Here is a 13,941-nt window from a genome sequence, read left to right as displayed (position 1 = left end):
TTTCTATAAGGATGTCTGGTCTACTGTCTGAATGGCTGTTCTGTAAGCTGCTAATGATGAACTTGAGTCTGAACAAATGATTATCCTCAATCGTCTTCTGTCCTAAGCCTAGACAGATGAGCTATATTCCTCCAGGTCTGTGCTCTGTGCAAACAACTCCCAGTCGGTGTTTTCAAAACAGTCCTACAGCAGAGAGGTGGACTCTTCTCTCCAGACTTGGACAGTTTTAACAGTTGGTCTTGTTCTGCAGACTAGAGGTCTATAGGATGGGGTCATTTCCAGTGAGATGTGGTCTGATTAGAGGCAGTTAAATCACAAAAAGTCTGCTTCTCCTACTTGAATAATAGGAATGACATTTAAAATACCTGTACATACATTCTTACCCACGACCAAAGATTTGTGTTAAAAGGGGACAAAGTTGAACTCAGAGAAAAACTCAAATTTTTATTAGTGGAAGACTTCAATGAAAAAGGTTTTTACACAGAAATGAAAATATAAAACACAGCATTACAGAACAAATATGTTTTAATTTTTATATTATTATGGCTGCAGTCATGAGTGTGTGTGTGTGTGTGTGTGTTTGTGTCTATTTTACACTCAAACAGCTACATTCAAACACAAGTCAAATATACACGCGATGACATTGTTAGTTTGCCAGAAATGGGATGACATCATTGAAGAGTTGGATGAGGTCATCCTCAACAGGGCCCCTCCATGACAATCAAAATATCAGCATTTTTCTCCCTGTACAGAAAAATCCAATCATCAACAATAACAATCAACAGTGAAGTACACGGTGTCTCTAAAGCGCAGAACTAAACTGTGTTTCTACTTCCGTACAGATGTTAAAGCATCAAACACTGTCGGCTTCAGTTTTTACAAACTAAAGTCTCTCACCCTCTTAAAATGAAGAAAAACCTGATGTTACTCACAAACTACTGTCCCCTACTTCCAGTCTCAACAGGTAAAACTCATCAGGGTCATAAAACACACTCATATAGTGACAGTAGAGCTGAAAGTAATTTACATTTCCTCCATTCTGTGAAAATAAACAGGAAACAAAACTTTACAATTGGGAAATAAAAACCTGCAAAATGAGTGTAACTTTGATTTATTGAATGAACAACCCCACATTATATAAGTTCAACCTGTTCTCACTCCCAAGAGGTAAAATACAGCAGATTGTTCAGAGGCCCTACGCTTTAAACTAAGAGGATCTACAAGGTCGTAGTTAAGGAGGAAGTAAAGTAGGAAGTCATGTGACGTTGTATGAAGAGCAAGAAGTGCACGTCAGTAGAAGGTAAATGATGTGAACCAAGGAGACCAGTGTTCATGTCCCATGTTAACAAAGAGTCAACATTGACTTACTTTAACTTTGGTCGCAGCTTTAACGTGTTACATAACATACTCAAGGTAATGTAGTTAATAACCTAACTAACAGACTTATTTTACCCAAAACCACAAATGTTTTGTTAACTTAACGATTGCAGACCTTTTATTTTGAAAAGACAGTGTCTGCATGTAACTAAGGGCAACGAAGAGCGTCGTGGTATGAAGACCATGGACCACTGACCGAGCTGCTGTAACATGTTGATATATTCCTCCAACTACAACAACATACTGCTTACTGCTGTGATAATAGTAAACTCTATTATAATTAACAAACACAACAAACCCTTCACACTTCACTTTATACTAGACTACACTTTACACTAGACTACGCTAGACTACACTACACTACGCTAGACTACACTTTACACTAGACTACACTTTACACTAGACTACACTACACTTTACACTAGACTACACTTTATACTAGACTACACTAGACTACACTTTACACTAGACTACGCTAGACTACACTTTACACTAGACTACACTTCACTTCCCTTCACACTACGTGTCCACATTCATTCATAAACTCTCACACAACAATCCACCCTTTGAGAAGAAGATCGAAGTGTGGAGCTTATAATTAGTGGACAACCCGCTCTACCTCCTGAGCGACAGCTGTTTATTAGTTCTGATCTTGTTGTTCACCTCCGATTGGTCAGTGAAGTCATCTGACAGGTGTGACCTGAGCAGCAGCATGTTGAGCTGTCTCTCCCAGTTTGATTGATATTTAAATATACAGAAACTAATCAGTCAAACAAATCAAAAGGTGTCAGAAGATTGGAAAATAAAGAATGAATGAAAGACTCACAGTCTGTGGACACACAGAGAACATTCATTTGGGTAGGTGAAGCCATCACTACCGCACACCGGAGAGTAGTTCAGAGGACACGCCTGAGTTACGCTCATCCACTCACAGGAAGGCTGCAGAAATAATACCAAACACAACATACATGTCATCATGGGTTAGTGTGAAATCAGCTGCAGCAACTCTTATGTACATCAAATTCAATATTTCAATTCTATTCTATTTACAAACGGACAACTTTGTTTCATGCAGGTATCATTAAAGAACAGATGAATATGTATTTCAGTCTGTTGTCTGTTTAACGCCTAAAGAAGCAGCAACTCATCTTAGTTTTATCATCAAACCCTTCAGCTCGTTTAATCATGAAATAATCATATTGATTTTGAATTAACATCTTCATGAAAACTTTATGAACTACAGACTGAAGAAATAATAAAAATGATTGATGTTGGGACACATTGTGTCACTTCATGATACTGTCAGACACTTAGTAACAAAGTAACTTCACGAGAAATGCACAAGGGATTCTTTATGTTACTGTAATTCATTTCAGTTGCTAAACATGTTCAGGTTGGTAATAGTTTGTAGGCCGTTTTTCTTTGTTTCTTACCCTCCTGTAGAGCCGGGATTTATCTTCAGCGTCTGAAAAGGAGAATGTATTTCAGGTATATTTTCTCATATTCACAGTTTTAATACCTGACTCTGTACTGTCTTACCTGGACCATACAACTGACTCTGTCCTGTCTTACCTAGACCGTGATCCTGACTCTGAACTGTCTTACCTGGACCATACACCTGACTCTGACTCTGTACTGTTTTACCTGGACCATACACCTGACTCTGAAACTATAAACTCAGTCTTCAGTAACTACCATTAAAACTAGCTATTTACTAGACCAAGTTGCACCGTTACTAACTGAAGAAATGTCTTTGCAGTACTTTAGCGATGAGTAAATGTGTTTCCAGGATTACATATGTAGCTCTGTCCACTGTGACCAGCGACTGAAGTAAACCGGAAGTGACTCTAGCATCAATAATAATGTAATGTAATGTGTAATCTGGTAATTTAGTGTGATGTTATAAACATTATGTTCTATACTTTGAGGTTTACTGTTAAATATCAGTTTAGATCATTAAAAAGCATTTTGCGACAATAACAACTTATCACTGTGTGACAGTGATAAGTTGACCTATCTCTGTTCTTCCCCTCTTCTCTGTTCTCCCCCTTATTGCTCTCTTCTCTCTGTTCTCCCCCTTATTGCTCTATTTTCTCTGTTCTTCCCCTCTTCTCTCTGTTCTCCCCCTTATTGCTCCATTTTCTGTTCTTCCCCTCTTCTCTCTGTTCTCCCCCTTATTGCTCTATTCTCTCTGTCCTCCCCTTATTGCTCCATTTTCTCTGTTCTTCCCCTCTTCTCTGTTCTCCCCCTTATTGCTCTCTTCTCTCTGTTCTCCCCCTTATTGCTCTATTTTCTCTGTTCTTCCCCTCTTCTCTCTGTTCTCCCCCTTATTGCTCTCTTCTCTCTGTTCTCCCCCTTATTGCTCCATTTTCTGTTCTTCCCCTCTTCTCTCTGTTCTCCCCCTTATTGCTCTCTTCTCTCTGTCCTCCCCTTATTGCTCCATTTTCTCTGTTCTTCCCCTCTTCTCTCTGTTCTCCCCCTTATTGCTCTCTTCTCTCTGTTCTCCCCCTTATTGCTCTATTTTCTCTGTTCTTCCCCTCTTCTCTCTGTTCTCCCCCTTATTGCTCCATTTTCTGTTCTTCCCCTCTTCTCTCTGTTCTCCCCCTTATTGCTCTCTTCTCTCTGTTCTCCCCCTTATTGCTCCATTTTCTGTTCTTCCCCTCTTCTCTCTGTTCTCCCCCTTATTGCTCTCTTCTCTCTGTTCTCCCTTCTTATTGCGCTCTTCTCTCTGTTCTCCCCCTTATTGCTCTCTTCTCTCTGTTCTCCCCCTTATTGCTCTATTCTCCCCCTTCTCCCTCTCTCCTCTTTGTTCTCCCCCTCTCAATGCTCTCATGTTATTTAACAGCTGATATGGTCTAATCTTACCTGCACTGAAGAAAGCACAGAGGAGCAGAAGAGTCCTGACAAACATCATGATGAAGACGAGGTTGAATCTCTGAGTGTTTTCCTGCCGTCTGATTGGCTGCTGATGTTTCTCTGTGCAGCTCCTCTGAGGTTGTGAAGTCTGCCGTTGGTGCGTTGTTGTCATATAGAGGACGGGCTGAACTTCTGTTGTTGTGACGGCTGCTGATGTCTTTTGTTCAGAATTTAATCTGCGGATCAACATTCTGTCTGCTCTGAAATAACGCTGACAGAGCAAAAACTATTAGGAAGAATGACACAAACACAAGAGCAGAAAAACAAGAGTGTCTCTGTCACGAGTCTGCAGAGCAACAAATTAACACAAATGAATGTATAAAACACAAAAACCTTCATACATTATAAAGATATTGAAAATCATACACAAACGGATTAAAAGGTTAAAACAGCTCTGATGCTGCCTCTGAAGATTAAAATAATGATAAGTCAGATTTATAATATTTCATGTGATTTGTATGAGGGCTGAAGAGAGAAAAGTGTTCAGAGAGACCAGAGTCTTTAACCAAGAATGAACAGACTCTTATATGTTAATTCTTCACACGGACAGTTTAACACCAGTATGTCTCATATGTTCAGAGACCGTGACAATTATTAAAAGCAGTAAATGAAGCGCCATTACGAGACAAAGCACAACTCTTTTGAGCAAACGTACCCACTCGCATCTAAATGAAGACACAGAAAATAAACCTAAGAGCCCAAAATGATCAGAATCCTAACACATTAATTCACTGTCCAACAATGATGTAAACAGAGAGAATAGAACTAAACAAGTGTTAATAACCACAGATAAAGTCCATGCACAAACATTTGTGCATTATCGGCGTTTAAACATGCTCATACCATGAGTGCAGGTGCTTTGTTGTTTGACTTCAGTGCTGTTTATGGATCGGTTCTAACAAGCACCTTGTTCAAAGCTTAAGGCGCTTCATAATTTTACTTGGACCAGAAGAAAGATCAACTTTTTGGTTGGATTATCACAAGACCGTATGTCTTTGATATTCTGGTGAGGAGGATCATCAGCTGGTGGGGAGGCTGCCGGACAGACCTGGTAAACCCAAAGCCTGTTTTAAGGGTCAACTGGGAACGTCTGGCTGAGGCCGCTGTACGCAAGTCCTTCAACTTCCACCTCCAGAAGAATATTTTGTGCATTTCAGGGACACGGAATCAGACTGAGGCTCTATTGTGGAAGTGGCTGCTAGGAGCTGTGGTCAGATGGTCATCGGTGCTGGTCGTGGTCAGAACCTGGGAACTCGCTGGTGGACCCATGCGGTGAAAGAGGTCGTTGAGCTTAAGAAGGAGGCCTTTTGGGCTTGGCTGGCCCAGAAGTTTCCAGAATCGACAGACTGGTACCGGTTGCCTAGAAGGGCTGCTGCGGTGGTTGCCGAAGCAAAAACCCAGGCGTTCGGGGAGACCAAGGAGAAGGACTTTGGGTTTGTCTCAAGGAAGTTCTGGTAAACTGTTTGAAGACTCAGAAAGGGAAAACAGGACTTGTCTTAGGCTGAGTTCATCAGAGGGGGAGAACTGTGGACCAGGACTGGGGATACTGTCGAGAGGTGGAAAGAAAACTTTGAGGAACTCCTGAACCCGACCAACACGTCCTCCATGGAGGAGGCAGAGTTTGAAAACTCGGGGGAAGACTTATCCATATTTCGGACAACGGTTTAAGGGTAGTAAAAAAAGCTCCTTAGAAAGGCGATAGGGCTGGATGAAGTTCACCCAGAGACGCTGGACATTGTTGGGATGTCAAGGCTGACACGTTTCTTCAGTGTCTCATGGAGGTCGGGTACAGTTCCTGTGGAGTGGTGGACCGGGGTGATGGTTCTTATTTTCAAAAAGAGGGACCAGAGAGTGTTCTCCAATTATCGGGAAATCACACTGCTCAGCCTCCCCAGGAAAGTTTATTCCAGGGTGTGAAAACGAGGCTCCAATCGATTGTTGAACCTCAGATCCAGGAGGAGCAATGAGGATTTTGTCCTGGCCGTGGACTAGTGGATCATTGGACTAGTGGACCAGTTCTGTACTCTTGCAGGTTTGTTGGAGAAGTCATGAGATTTTCCCTTCCAGTCTAATTTATTTATTATTTGGAGAAGGTTAACAACCGTGTCCCTCAGGGAGTCCTGTGGGGGGGGGTACTGCAGGAGTATGGGGTACCGGGGTCGTTACTACGAGCCATCCGGTCCGTGTACGACCAAAGTGAAAGCTGTGTCCGTGATACTCGGCACGTTTCGGCAACCTCCAATTCTGAGTTCATGGTTCTCTGCTGGAGAACGGTGGATGCACCCTTCGGGTTTGGAGTGTCACTGCTCCAAGAGTTCAAGTATCTCTGGGTGTGTTTCACCATGAAGGTCTAATGTAGCGTAAAGGGGACGGGAGGATTCTCGTTGTACCGGACCGTTGTGGTGAAGAGGGAGCTGAGCAGGAACAAAAAGCTCCAGATCTACCAGGCCGTCTACTTTCAGACCCTCAGCTGTGTACATGAGCTTTGGGTGTTGACCTAAAGAAAGAGATCAAGGATACAAGCGTCTGAAAGGATCTTCCTTTGTAGGGAGTCTGGACTCTGCTTTAGAGACCCTGATCCTTCAACTCTACAGAGACCAGCTGAGGAGTTTCAACAACTGATCAGGATCCTCCTGATGCCTCCCTTTAGAGGTTTTCCGGTCGTCCAACTGGTGAGAGACCCCGGTAGACCAGAACACGCTACCTTGGGAACTCATCGGGGTTCATCACTGTTTAGTGAGGACGTATATTTGTACTATAAATGTATATTTTGAGTCAAGACCACAAATTCAGTTCATGTTTTTATTGTTAAGATTAACATAAAACCACAGTACAGTAATCAATGAGACAAAGTATTGATTATGAAAAAACTGATTAATGAGGCAAAAGATTGATAAATGATAATAATAGAATTTAGAGGACTGACAAACTGGAAACAGGATTACAGGAAACAACAAGAACATCTGACTGTAGTATAAATCATCTCCTGGTTAGATGTTGTTTAGTATAGGTGATATCAGCAGTGACATCATAATGACATCATCAGGGCTGGTGTGGGCGGGGCTGTTTGGCGTACTGGATGGCGTCGAGCGCTGCACCGATATCGAAGTTTTTGGCCTGAAGGAGACGAGTCAACCAACCGCCTTCATCAGTGAAACCCATCGACAGCATGAGAGACAGAGACTCCACCAGACGGGGGTCCGCCTCTGTGTGGGGGAGGGGGGCAGGAAGGATACGTCAGTGAAGGTCAGAAGGGACGTCTCACAAGACTCAGACGGATTAGCAGAGAAGATGTGGTCTTACCTTGAGGCAGGTGAGGGTACAGAACCACCTCCCTTAGACCTGTTGGACCCTGTTGTCCCGACAGAGGACCCTGGTCCTGGTCCCTGGGCTGCAGGGATTGCAACTCTCCGGTGGAGGGATCGACCTCTTTGGGGCTCAGGTGAGTCCACTCCTCATCAGAGTCTCTGCACACCTAAAGAGCAGAGACTGGGTCAGGTTTACTGGTTCCAGTACTTGGACTGGTCTGAGACTTAGACCAGATTCATGAGGGTCAGAAATATTATTTATTCAAACAGGAAATTATGTCATACATGTTTCTGAATGTTTTTTCTGAACATGTACTTTGTGGGATTGTGGGAGATCAGTGCTCCTACTCAGTGTAACGCAAAAGTGAGTATGTAGTGCGCAGTATGTCAGTATGCAGTATGTCAGTGAGCAGTATGTAGTACGCAGTATGTCAGTGCGCAGTATGTAGTAAGCAGTGTTTGTACACAGTATGTAGTTAGCAGTATGTAGTAAGCAGTGTTTGTACGCAGTATGTTAGCACGCAGTATGTTAGCACGCAGTATGTCAGTACGCAGTATGTCAGTACGCAGTATGTCAGTGAGCAGTATGTCAGTGAGCAGTATGTCGTACACAGTATGTAGTACGCAGTATGTCAGTGCGCAGTATGTAGTACGCAGTATGTCAGTGCGCAGTATGTAGTAAGCAGTGTTTGTACGCAGTATGTAGTAAGCAGTATGTAGTAAGCAGTGTTTGTACGCCGTATGTAGTACGCAGTATGTTAGCACGCAGTATGTAGTAGGCAGTATGTTAGCACGCAGTATGTAGTACGCAGTATGTTAGCATGCGGTATGTTAGCACGCGGTATGTAGTACACAGTATGTCAGTGCGCAGTATGTAGTACGCAGAATGTCAGTATGTAGTACGCAGTATGTCAGTGCGCAGTATGTCAGTGCGCAGTATGTAGTACGAGTATGTAGTACGCAGTATGTAGGACGCAGTATGTAGGACGCAGTATGTTAGCACGCAGTACGCAGTATGTAGGACGCAGTATGTTAGCACGCAGTACACAGTATGTCAGCACGCAGTATGTCGTACGCAGTATGTTGTACGCAGTATGTTAGTACGCACTATGTTAACATGCAGTACGCAGTATGTCGGACGCAGTATGTAGAAGGCAGTATGTAGTATGCAGTATGTCAGTGCGCAGTATTTAGTACGCAGTATGCCGTATGTAGTATGCCGTATGTCAGTACGCAGTATGTCAGTACGCAATATGTCAGCGTGCAGTATGTAGTACGCAGTATGTCAGTGCGCAGTATGTCAGTATGCAATATGTCAGCGCGCAGTATGTCAGTACGCAGTTTTAAACACATATATGGTAATTAAGGTCTCTGTCCTATAGGTGTATTTATTAATATAGATTTATTGTTTATCATCAGACAGGATTGACGTCTGGAACATGATGCATAAATAAGAAAAACACAAACTATAATAATAATAATAATATAATTAGCCCGTACTTGTCTGTATGTTTAAGAATGAGCTTGTTACAGAGTGAAAAGAATCATCGTTGACAAACGACACACTAGAAGCTTCACTAAAGGGTTGAAATGGGAAACAATTCGGGGTCCCGGCATGTTTGTGAAAATATATATATATATATTACATACAATATTTACTTTGATGACTATGATCTCCCAGTGGAGTTAACAGACCTGCTGCTGGTCTCCTAAAGGGGGGGGGGGCATGGTGAAACAGTCATCTGTACAACATTACACAGGTGATGAATTCACCTTTGACCCCTCACTGCTGGTTCCGCCCACCTCTGCCTCCACCCCCCCACTCTGAGGAGGAGGGGTCACCTTTGACCTCTCACTGCTGGCTACGCCCACCTCTGCCTCCACCCCCCCACTCTGAGGAGGGGGGGGCACACTCTGAGGGGTCACCTTTGACCTCTGGCCCTCGTGCTCCACATCGATGTCCACGTCGATACCTATGCACACATGACATCACTTCCTGTTTAAACCTCACTCATCCACAGCAGCAAACCTCTTTTAACCATACTCTTACTTTGAAATAACACCATCACTTCCTGTTTGCGAACACCAATAAGAAACCTAATAATGGCATCACTCACCCAGTGGGTTCAACATGGCCGCTACGCCCTCACCAATGTTCATCAGGAAGTCCACGTTGGCCTGTGAGGCTGCAGACAGAGGAAGAGGTCACTGATGATGTCATTAATGAGAAGAGATCACTGATGATGTCATTAATGAGAAGAAGTATCTGATGATGTCATGTCAGTTTATTGATTATTACATCATCAGTTATCATCACTGACCAGAGGAGGCGCTGCTGTCAGCAGCAGGTTCGGAGGTTCCAGTCTTGTCCTGGTCCTGACCATGGTTCTGGCTCAGGTTCAGGTTCTGGTTCCACATACAGTGTCTCATCCTCTTCATCCACTTCCCTCGAGGGAACCACTGCAGACATTAAACATTCATATTGTAAATATTAAACTACAAATGATTAGTAGAAAATCATATTTTACACGGTTTATTATTAAGACATAAAATATCATACACCACAGTGACCTCACTAGGGTGACATCACTACAGTGACATCACAGCAGCGCTCCTTCCCATGATGCACCTCACCTGCAGCGGGTGCCAGATGGGCAGCAGAGCGTGCTCAGTGTGCCTCCCTTCAGCCTGGCAGGACGAGCACAGGTCGTAGTTTGGACACACGGAACACTTGAAGCGGGTTCCCACCACGGGACCCTCGCAGCCATCACAGGTGACGTCACGGTGCAGAGGGGGCGGGGCCATGTGAGGGGGTGGAGCCTGAGGCGCTCCAGGTGGAGGAGGAGGAGGGTGGCCAAAGGTGAATGGAGGAAAGGCGTGAAGAGGAAATTCTCGACGGTTCTCCTTCTTCTCTGAAAGAGTTCAAGAAAACTTTATTAGAACCAACCAAAGAAATAGTGTATCAGTGAAAGGCTTTGATCACTTTTATATTTTATTATTAACATAAACTCTGATAATCGATTATTATTCGGATGAAAAGTGGCGGGTTTTCAGAGTTTTTTGTCTTCTTCTTGTACAATGTTTTACCTTTCTTTATTTCCTAGTGAGCTTCAAGTGAGCTTGTGTGTTTGTACCTTTGATGAAGAGGCGGAAGGTGGAATCCTTCATACAGGTGAGACCCATCATCAGTTCATCATCAGAGGAAAACGCCACCAGGTCATCATCTTCATCTAAAATATACAAAAACACATCATCATCATCAATTAATAATATATTTATATAATTAAAATAGGGTCCCTATGACACACACACACCTGTGGCGTGTAAGTGAGGCCTCCATTGTGTGTCTTATTGGCCTGCTAGATAACCGCATTGTTCAGTATTGCATGAAGTAATCACTTACGGGACTACGCCCACACACAGACACACACATACAGAGACACACACGCACACACACACAGAGACATAAACACAGAGACACACAGTCATACACACACAGAGACACACACACACACACACACAGACATAAACACAGAGACACACAGACATACAAACACACAGAGACATAAACAGAGACACACAGACACAGTCATACACAGAGACACACACACACACACACACACACACACACACACAGACACACATACACACACACATATAGAGACGCACACACACAGACACAGTCATACACACACACATACACACAGACAGAGACACACACACAGAGACACACGCACACAGACACAGAGACACACACACACACACAGACATAAACACAGAGACAGTCATACACACACACACATACACACAGACAGACACACACACACAGACATACGCGAACACACACATACAGAGACACACAGTCTTAGACACACACAGACAGACACTCACACGTAGACAGACACACGTACACACTATTATTATTATTATTATTATTAATAATAATAATAATAATAACAATACATATATATTTACCTTTATAGTACATGTTGATGTTCGTCATGTTATATGTATAATAATAATAACAACAATAAATATAATAAATATATATTTACCTTTATAGTACATGTTGATGTTCTTCAGGTTGTTAAACACACTCATAGTCTTCTTGTTCAGATATTCATAACTAGATGAAACATCTTGATCCACTCCGAACCTCCGGACCTCTTTAACCGACTCATCTTTACCCAGAAGGTACGCCTTCACTGTCACCGACATGCTGCTCGTTCACCGGGACCTCTGGACCAGACTCCGGACACAAAACACGGACTTTAAGACTCTTTTAGACTCCAGAACTAAGTGACGCAGCTTTAAATCCTCACAACCTTTATGTTTACTTCCGTGATCGACGTCACTGTCGTCACGAGAAGTAAACATTGACGCGGCTTCCCATTGGTCCACTGACGGTGTCCGGTCCAGCGACCAATGAGAGGCCGACAAATGACTAAGCACTTTCCAATCTTTCCAATGAGGGGATTTCCTGAGTCACGTGACCAATCAGGTTTACCAGGTATAACCTTTAGATTAAATAACCGCTGCGTCATCGTTATGAAACACTTAATATTAAACAATATCTAGTGTAAAAATTTAATAAAGATCATTTAACTCTTTTATGTTATTGTCTCAAACATTTCACATTTAAGTTTCATAAACATTGATTTTAATGATAAATATGTTTTATTTTATTCATTCAATGTCAATAAACTATCAAACATTCAGAAAATATGAATGAATATATTAACTAAAACACTTTAAAAGAGATTCTGTTGATTTAAGATTTTAAAAAATACAATGAACAGAATATTCATCTTTTATTAAGTTTATTAATTTATTAATTTGTTGAGCTATTCTATGTCTCAATATATTATATATATATATATATATATATATATAAATAAATATATATACAGTATATATATTTAATGTATATATAAATACATATATATATATAATGTATATATAAACAAATATATTTAATATATATATATATATACACACAGTACATATTATATATATATATATAAAGTTACTGAGTAGAATTATGAACAGCTGATGTTCATAATGTATATAAGAAGTCTAAATAAATACGGTTACAGTTTTTAATTTTCCTGTGTGAGATCAATAAAGTTTATCTGAACTTTATTCTTCCTAACCCTAAATTAACATAATGATGTTGGTCTCTATGAGGTCATCCTGTGTGGATTCTCAGCTGCAGAGTCTGTGTCATGTGACAGTGAGTCATCAGTCTTGTGACCTGTGAAGAGTGTGAAGTGACTCAGAGTCACAAGATCTGTAGTTTAGTATGTGATGAACAGCAGCAGGGTCTGATGTCCCAGAATGCATCACTCTGTCACAAATATTGTGCTATCTACACTGTTATACACAGTACATACAGCAGTATACTATATTTATACTACTTTAAACTGTTGTACACTATAAAAGCTATACAAAGGTATGCAATAGTGTACTATATATATATATATATATATTAGTGCTGGGCAACGATGACAATTTTTAATCGCGATTAATCTCATTGTTATGAGCAAAATTCAATGAATTCAAAAGTAGTGTATTGTGCACTTTTATTTTAAAGTACTGCTATATGAACAACAGGTCAATAACATTTGGTTTAATCCCTTTACACAGCAGCAGTTATAAGTTACAATGATTCTGATCATAGATATTCAGCCGGTGTTCATAACTTTATCTTCATGTGTGTAAGTCAGTGGTTCTCAAACTTTTTCTGTCACGCTCCACTTTGGAGGAAGAAAAATGTTCATGCCCCACCGCCCCAACAAAATTGTAACAAAATGGTCCATGTTGAACTTTTATTGAAATAACATTTTGACTCCTCCATCTGTGCTTTTTCAAATAATAGAATAAAGAAAATTGCAATCACTTTGTTAGAACAATGCAAATAAAGTTCCATCTGTGCAAAAAATAACTCATATTTGGCAAAAAATAGCTTATTGTGGCTGCAATTCACCTGTTCTACACTGAATATATTTTCAAGATAATAACAATAAAGTGCAACCTGTGAAGAGCTAAACAAAACAAGTTCAGATATTTGTCAATAAAGAGTTTTACCGAGTTTTACACTGCATATCTTTTCAAAACAACAATAATGTGCAACCTGTGCAAAACAAACCAAATGAGGTCAGATATGTGTGAGCCATCCAGTTTTATCAGTATCAGTGGCTGCAATGAGCTGCTTTCCACTACACATCTTTTTTAAACGGGGTTGCAGACTTGATACGGCCACTCTCACTTCATGCTCAATGTTGAGCTGAGATCTGTATGTTGTTTTGAGAGGCAACAGCAGAACAGCCGACCTCACAGA

General features: G+C 41.4%; 2 protein-coding genes across 9 annotated transcripts; both read right to left on the bottom strand.

The window, feature by feature from the left end:
- Positions 1-424: 424 nt before the first annotated feature.
- On the bottom strand, positions 425-6,978 carry LOC142964684 (serine protease inhibitor Kazal-type 4-like). 6 transcript variants are annotated; one of them, XR_012957551.1, is made up of 6 exons: positions 5,137-6,978; positions 4,243-4,519; positions 2,811-2,842; positions 2,204-2,316; positions 933-1,039; positions 425-744 (listed from the first exon to the last, which is right to left on the bottom strand). XR_012957551.1 is itself a non-coding variant. In XM_076105156.1 (5 exons), the coding sequence occupies exons 2-5, from the start codon at positions 4,481-4,483 to the stop codon at positions 699-701; spliced, it is 432 nt and encodes a 143-aa protein (XP_075961271.1). In that variant the 5' UTR covers positions 4,484-4,488; positions 5,137-6,978; the 3' UTR covers positions 425-698. The 6 variants fall into 6 exon arrangements, 5 of the variants coding, with proteins under 5 accessions (XP_075961271.1, XP_075961270.1, XP_075961269.1 ...); XM_076105156.1 differs by lacking the exon at positions 933-1,039 and having other exon boundaries at positions 4,243-4,488; XM_076105155.1 differs by lacking the exon at positions 933-1,039 and having other exon boundaries at positions 4,243-4,493; positions 5,137-6,977.
- A 103-nt stretch (positions 6,979-7,081) lies between these two features.
- On the bottom strand, positions 7,082-11,936 carry sqstm1 (sequestosome 1). 3 transcript variants are annotated; one of them, XM_076105150.1, is made up of 8 exons: positions 11,657-11,936; positions 10,736-10,831; positions 10,236-10,513; positions 9,923-10,061; positions 9,719-9,787; positions 9,405-9,574; positions 7,597-7,768; positions 7,082-7,499 (listed from the first exon to the last, which is right to left on the bottom strand). In XM_076105150.1, exons 1-8 carry the CDS (start codon positions 11,817-11,819, stop codon positions 7,336-7,338), a joined length of 1,251 nt encoding a protein of 416 aa, XP_075961265.1. In that variant the 5' UTR covers positions 11,820-11,936; the 3' UTR covers positions 7,082-7,335. The 3 variants fall into 3 exon arrangements, with proteins under 3 accessions (XP_075961265.1, XP_075961264.1, XP_075961266.1); XM_076105149.1 differs by having other exon boundaries at positions 9,375-9,574; positions 11,657-11,935; XM_076105151.1 differs by lacking the exon at positions 11,657-11,936 and adding an exon at positions 11,577-11,603 and having other exon boundaries at positions 9,375-9,574.
- Positions 11,937-13,941: the final 2,005 nt, after the last annotated feature.

Source organism: Anarhichas minor, unplaced genomic scaffold, assembly GCF_050575085.1.
Source record: "Anarhichas minor isolate MPS153535 unplaced genomic scaffold, ASM5057508v1 ptg000031l, whole genome shotgun sequence".
Classification (NCBI taxonomy): Eukaryota; Metazoa; Chordata; class Actinopteri; order Perciformes; family Anarhichadidae; genus Anarhichas; species Anarhichas minor.
Note: the sequence above shows the minus strand (reverse complement) of the source record. Positions and strands in the feature narration are given on the sequence as shown.

Coding starts and splice junctions, on each gene's coding strand:
- sqstm1 (XM_076105149.1), bottom strand. CDS start 11,819: ATGTCGGTGACAGTGAAGGCGTACCTTCTGGGTAAAGATGAGTCGGTT. Junction 9,788..9,922: donor TGACAGCAGCGCCTCCTCTG/GTCAGTGATGAT, acceptor CTCTGTCTGCAG/CCTCACAGGCCAACGTGGAC. Junction 7,500..7,596: donor GTACCCTCACCTGCCTCAAG/GTAAGACCACAT, acceptor TCCCCCACACAG/AGGCGGACCCCCGTCTGGTG.
- LOC142964684 (XM_076105152.1), bottom strand. Junction 2,843..4,242: donor CTGTGCTTTCTTCAGTGCAG/GTAAGATTAGAC, acceptor TCTCCTTTTCAG/ACGCTGAAGATAAATCCCGG. Junction 2,317..2,810: donor AATCCCGGCTCTACAGGAGG/GTAAGAAACAAA, acceptor TTATTTCTGCAG/CCTTCCTGTGAGTGGATGAG.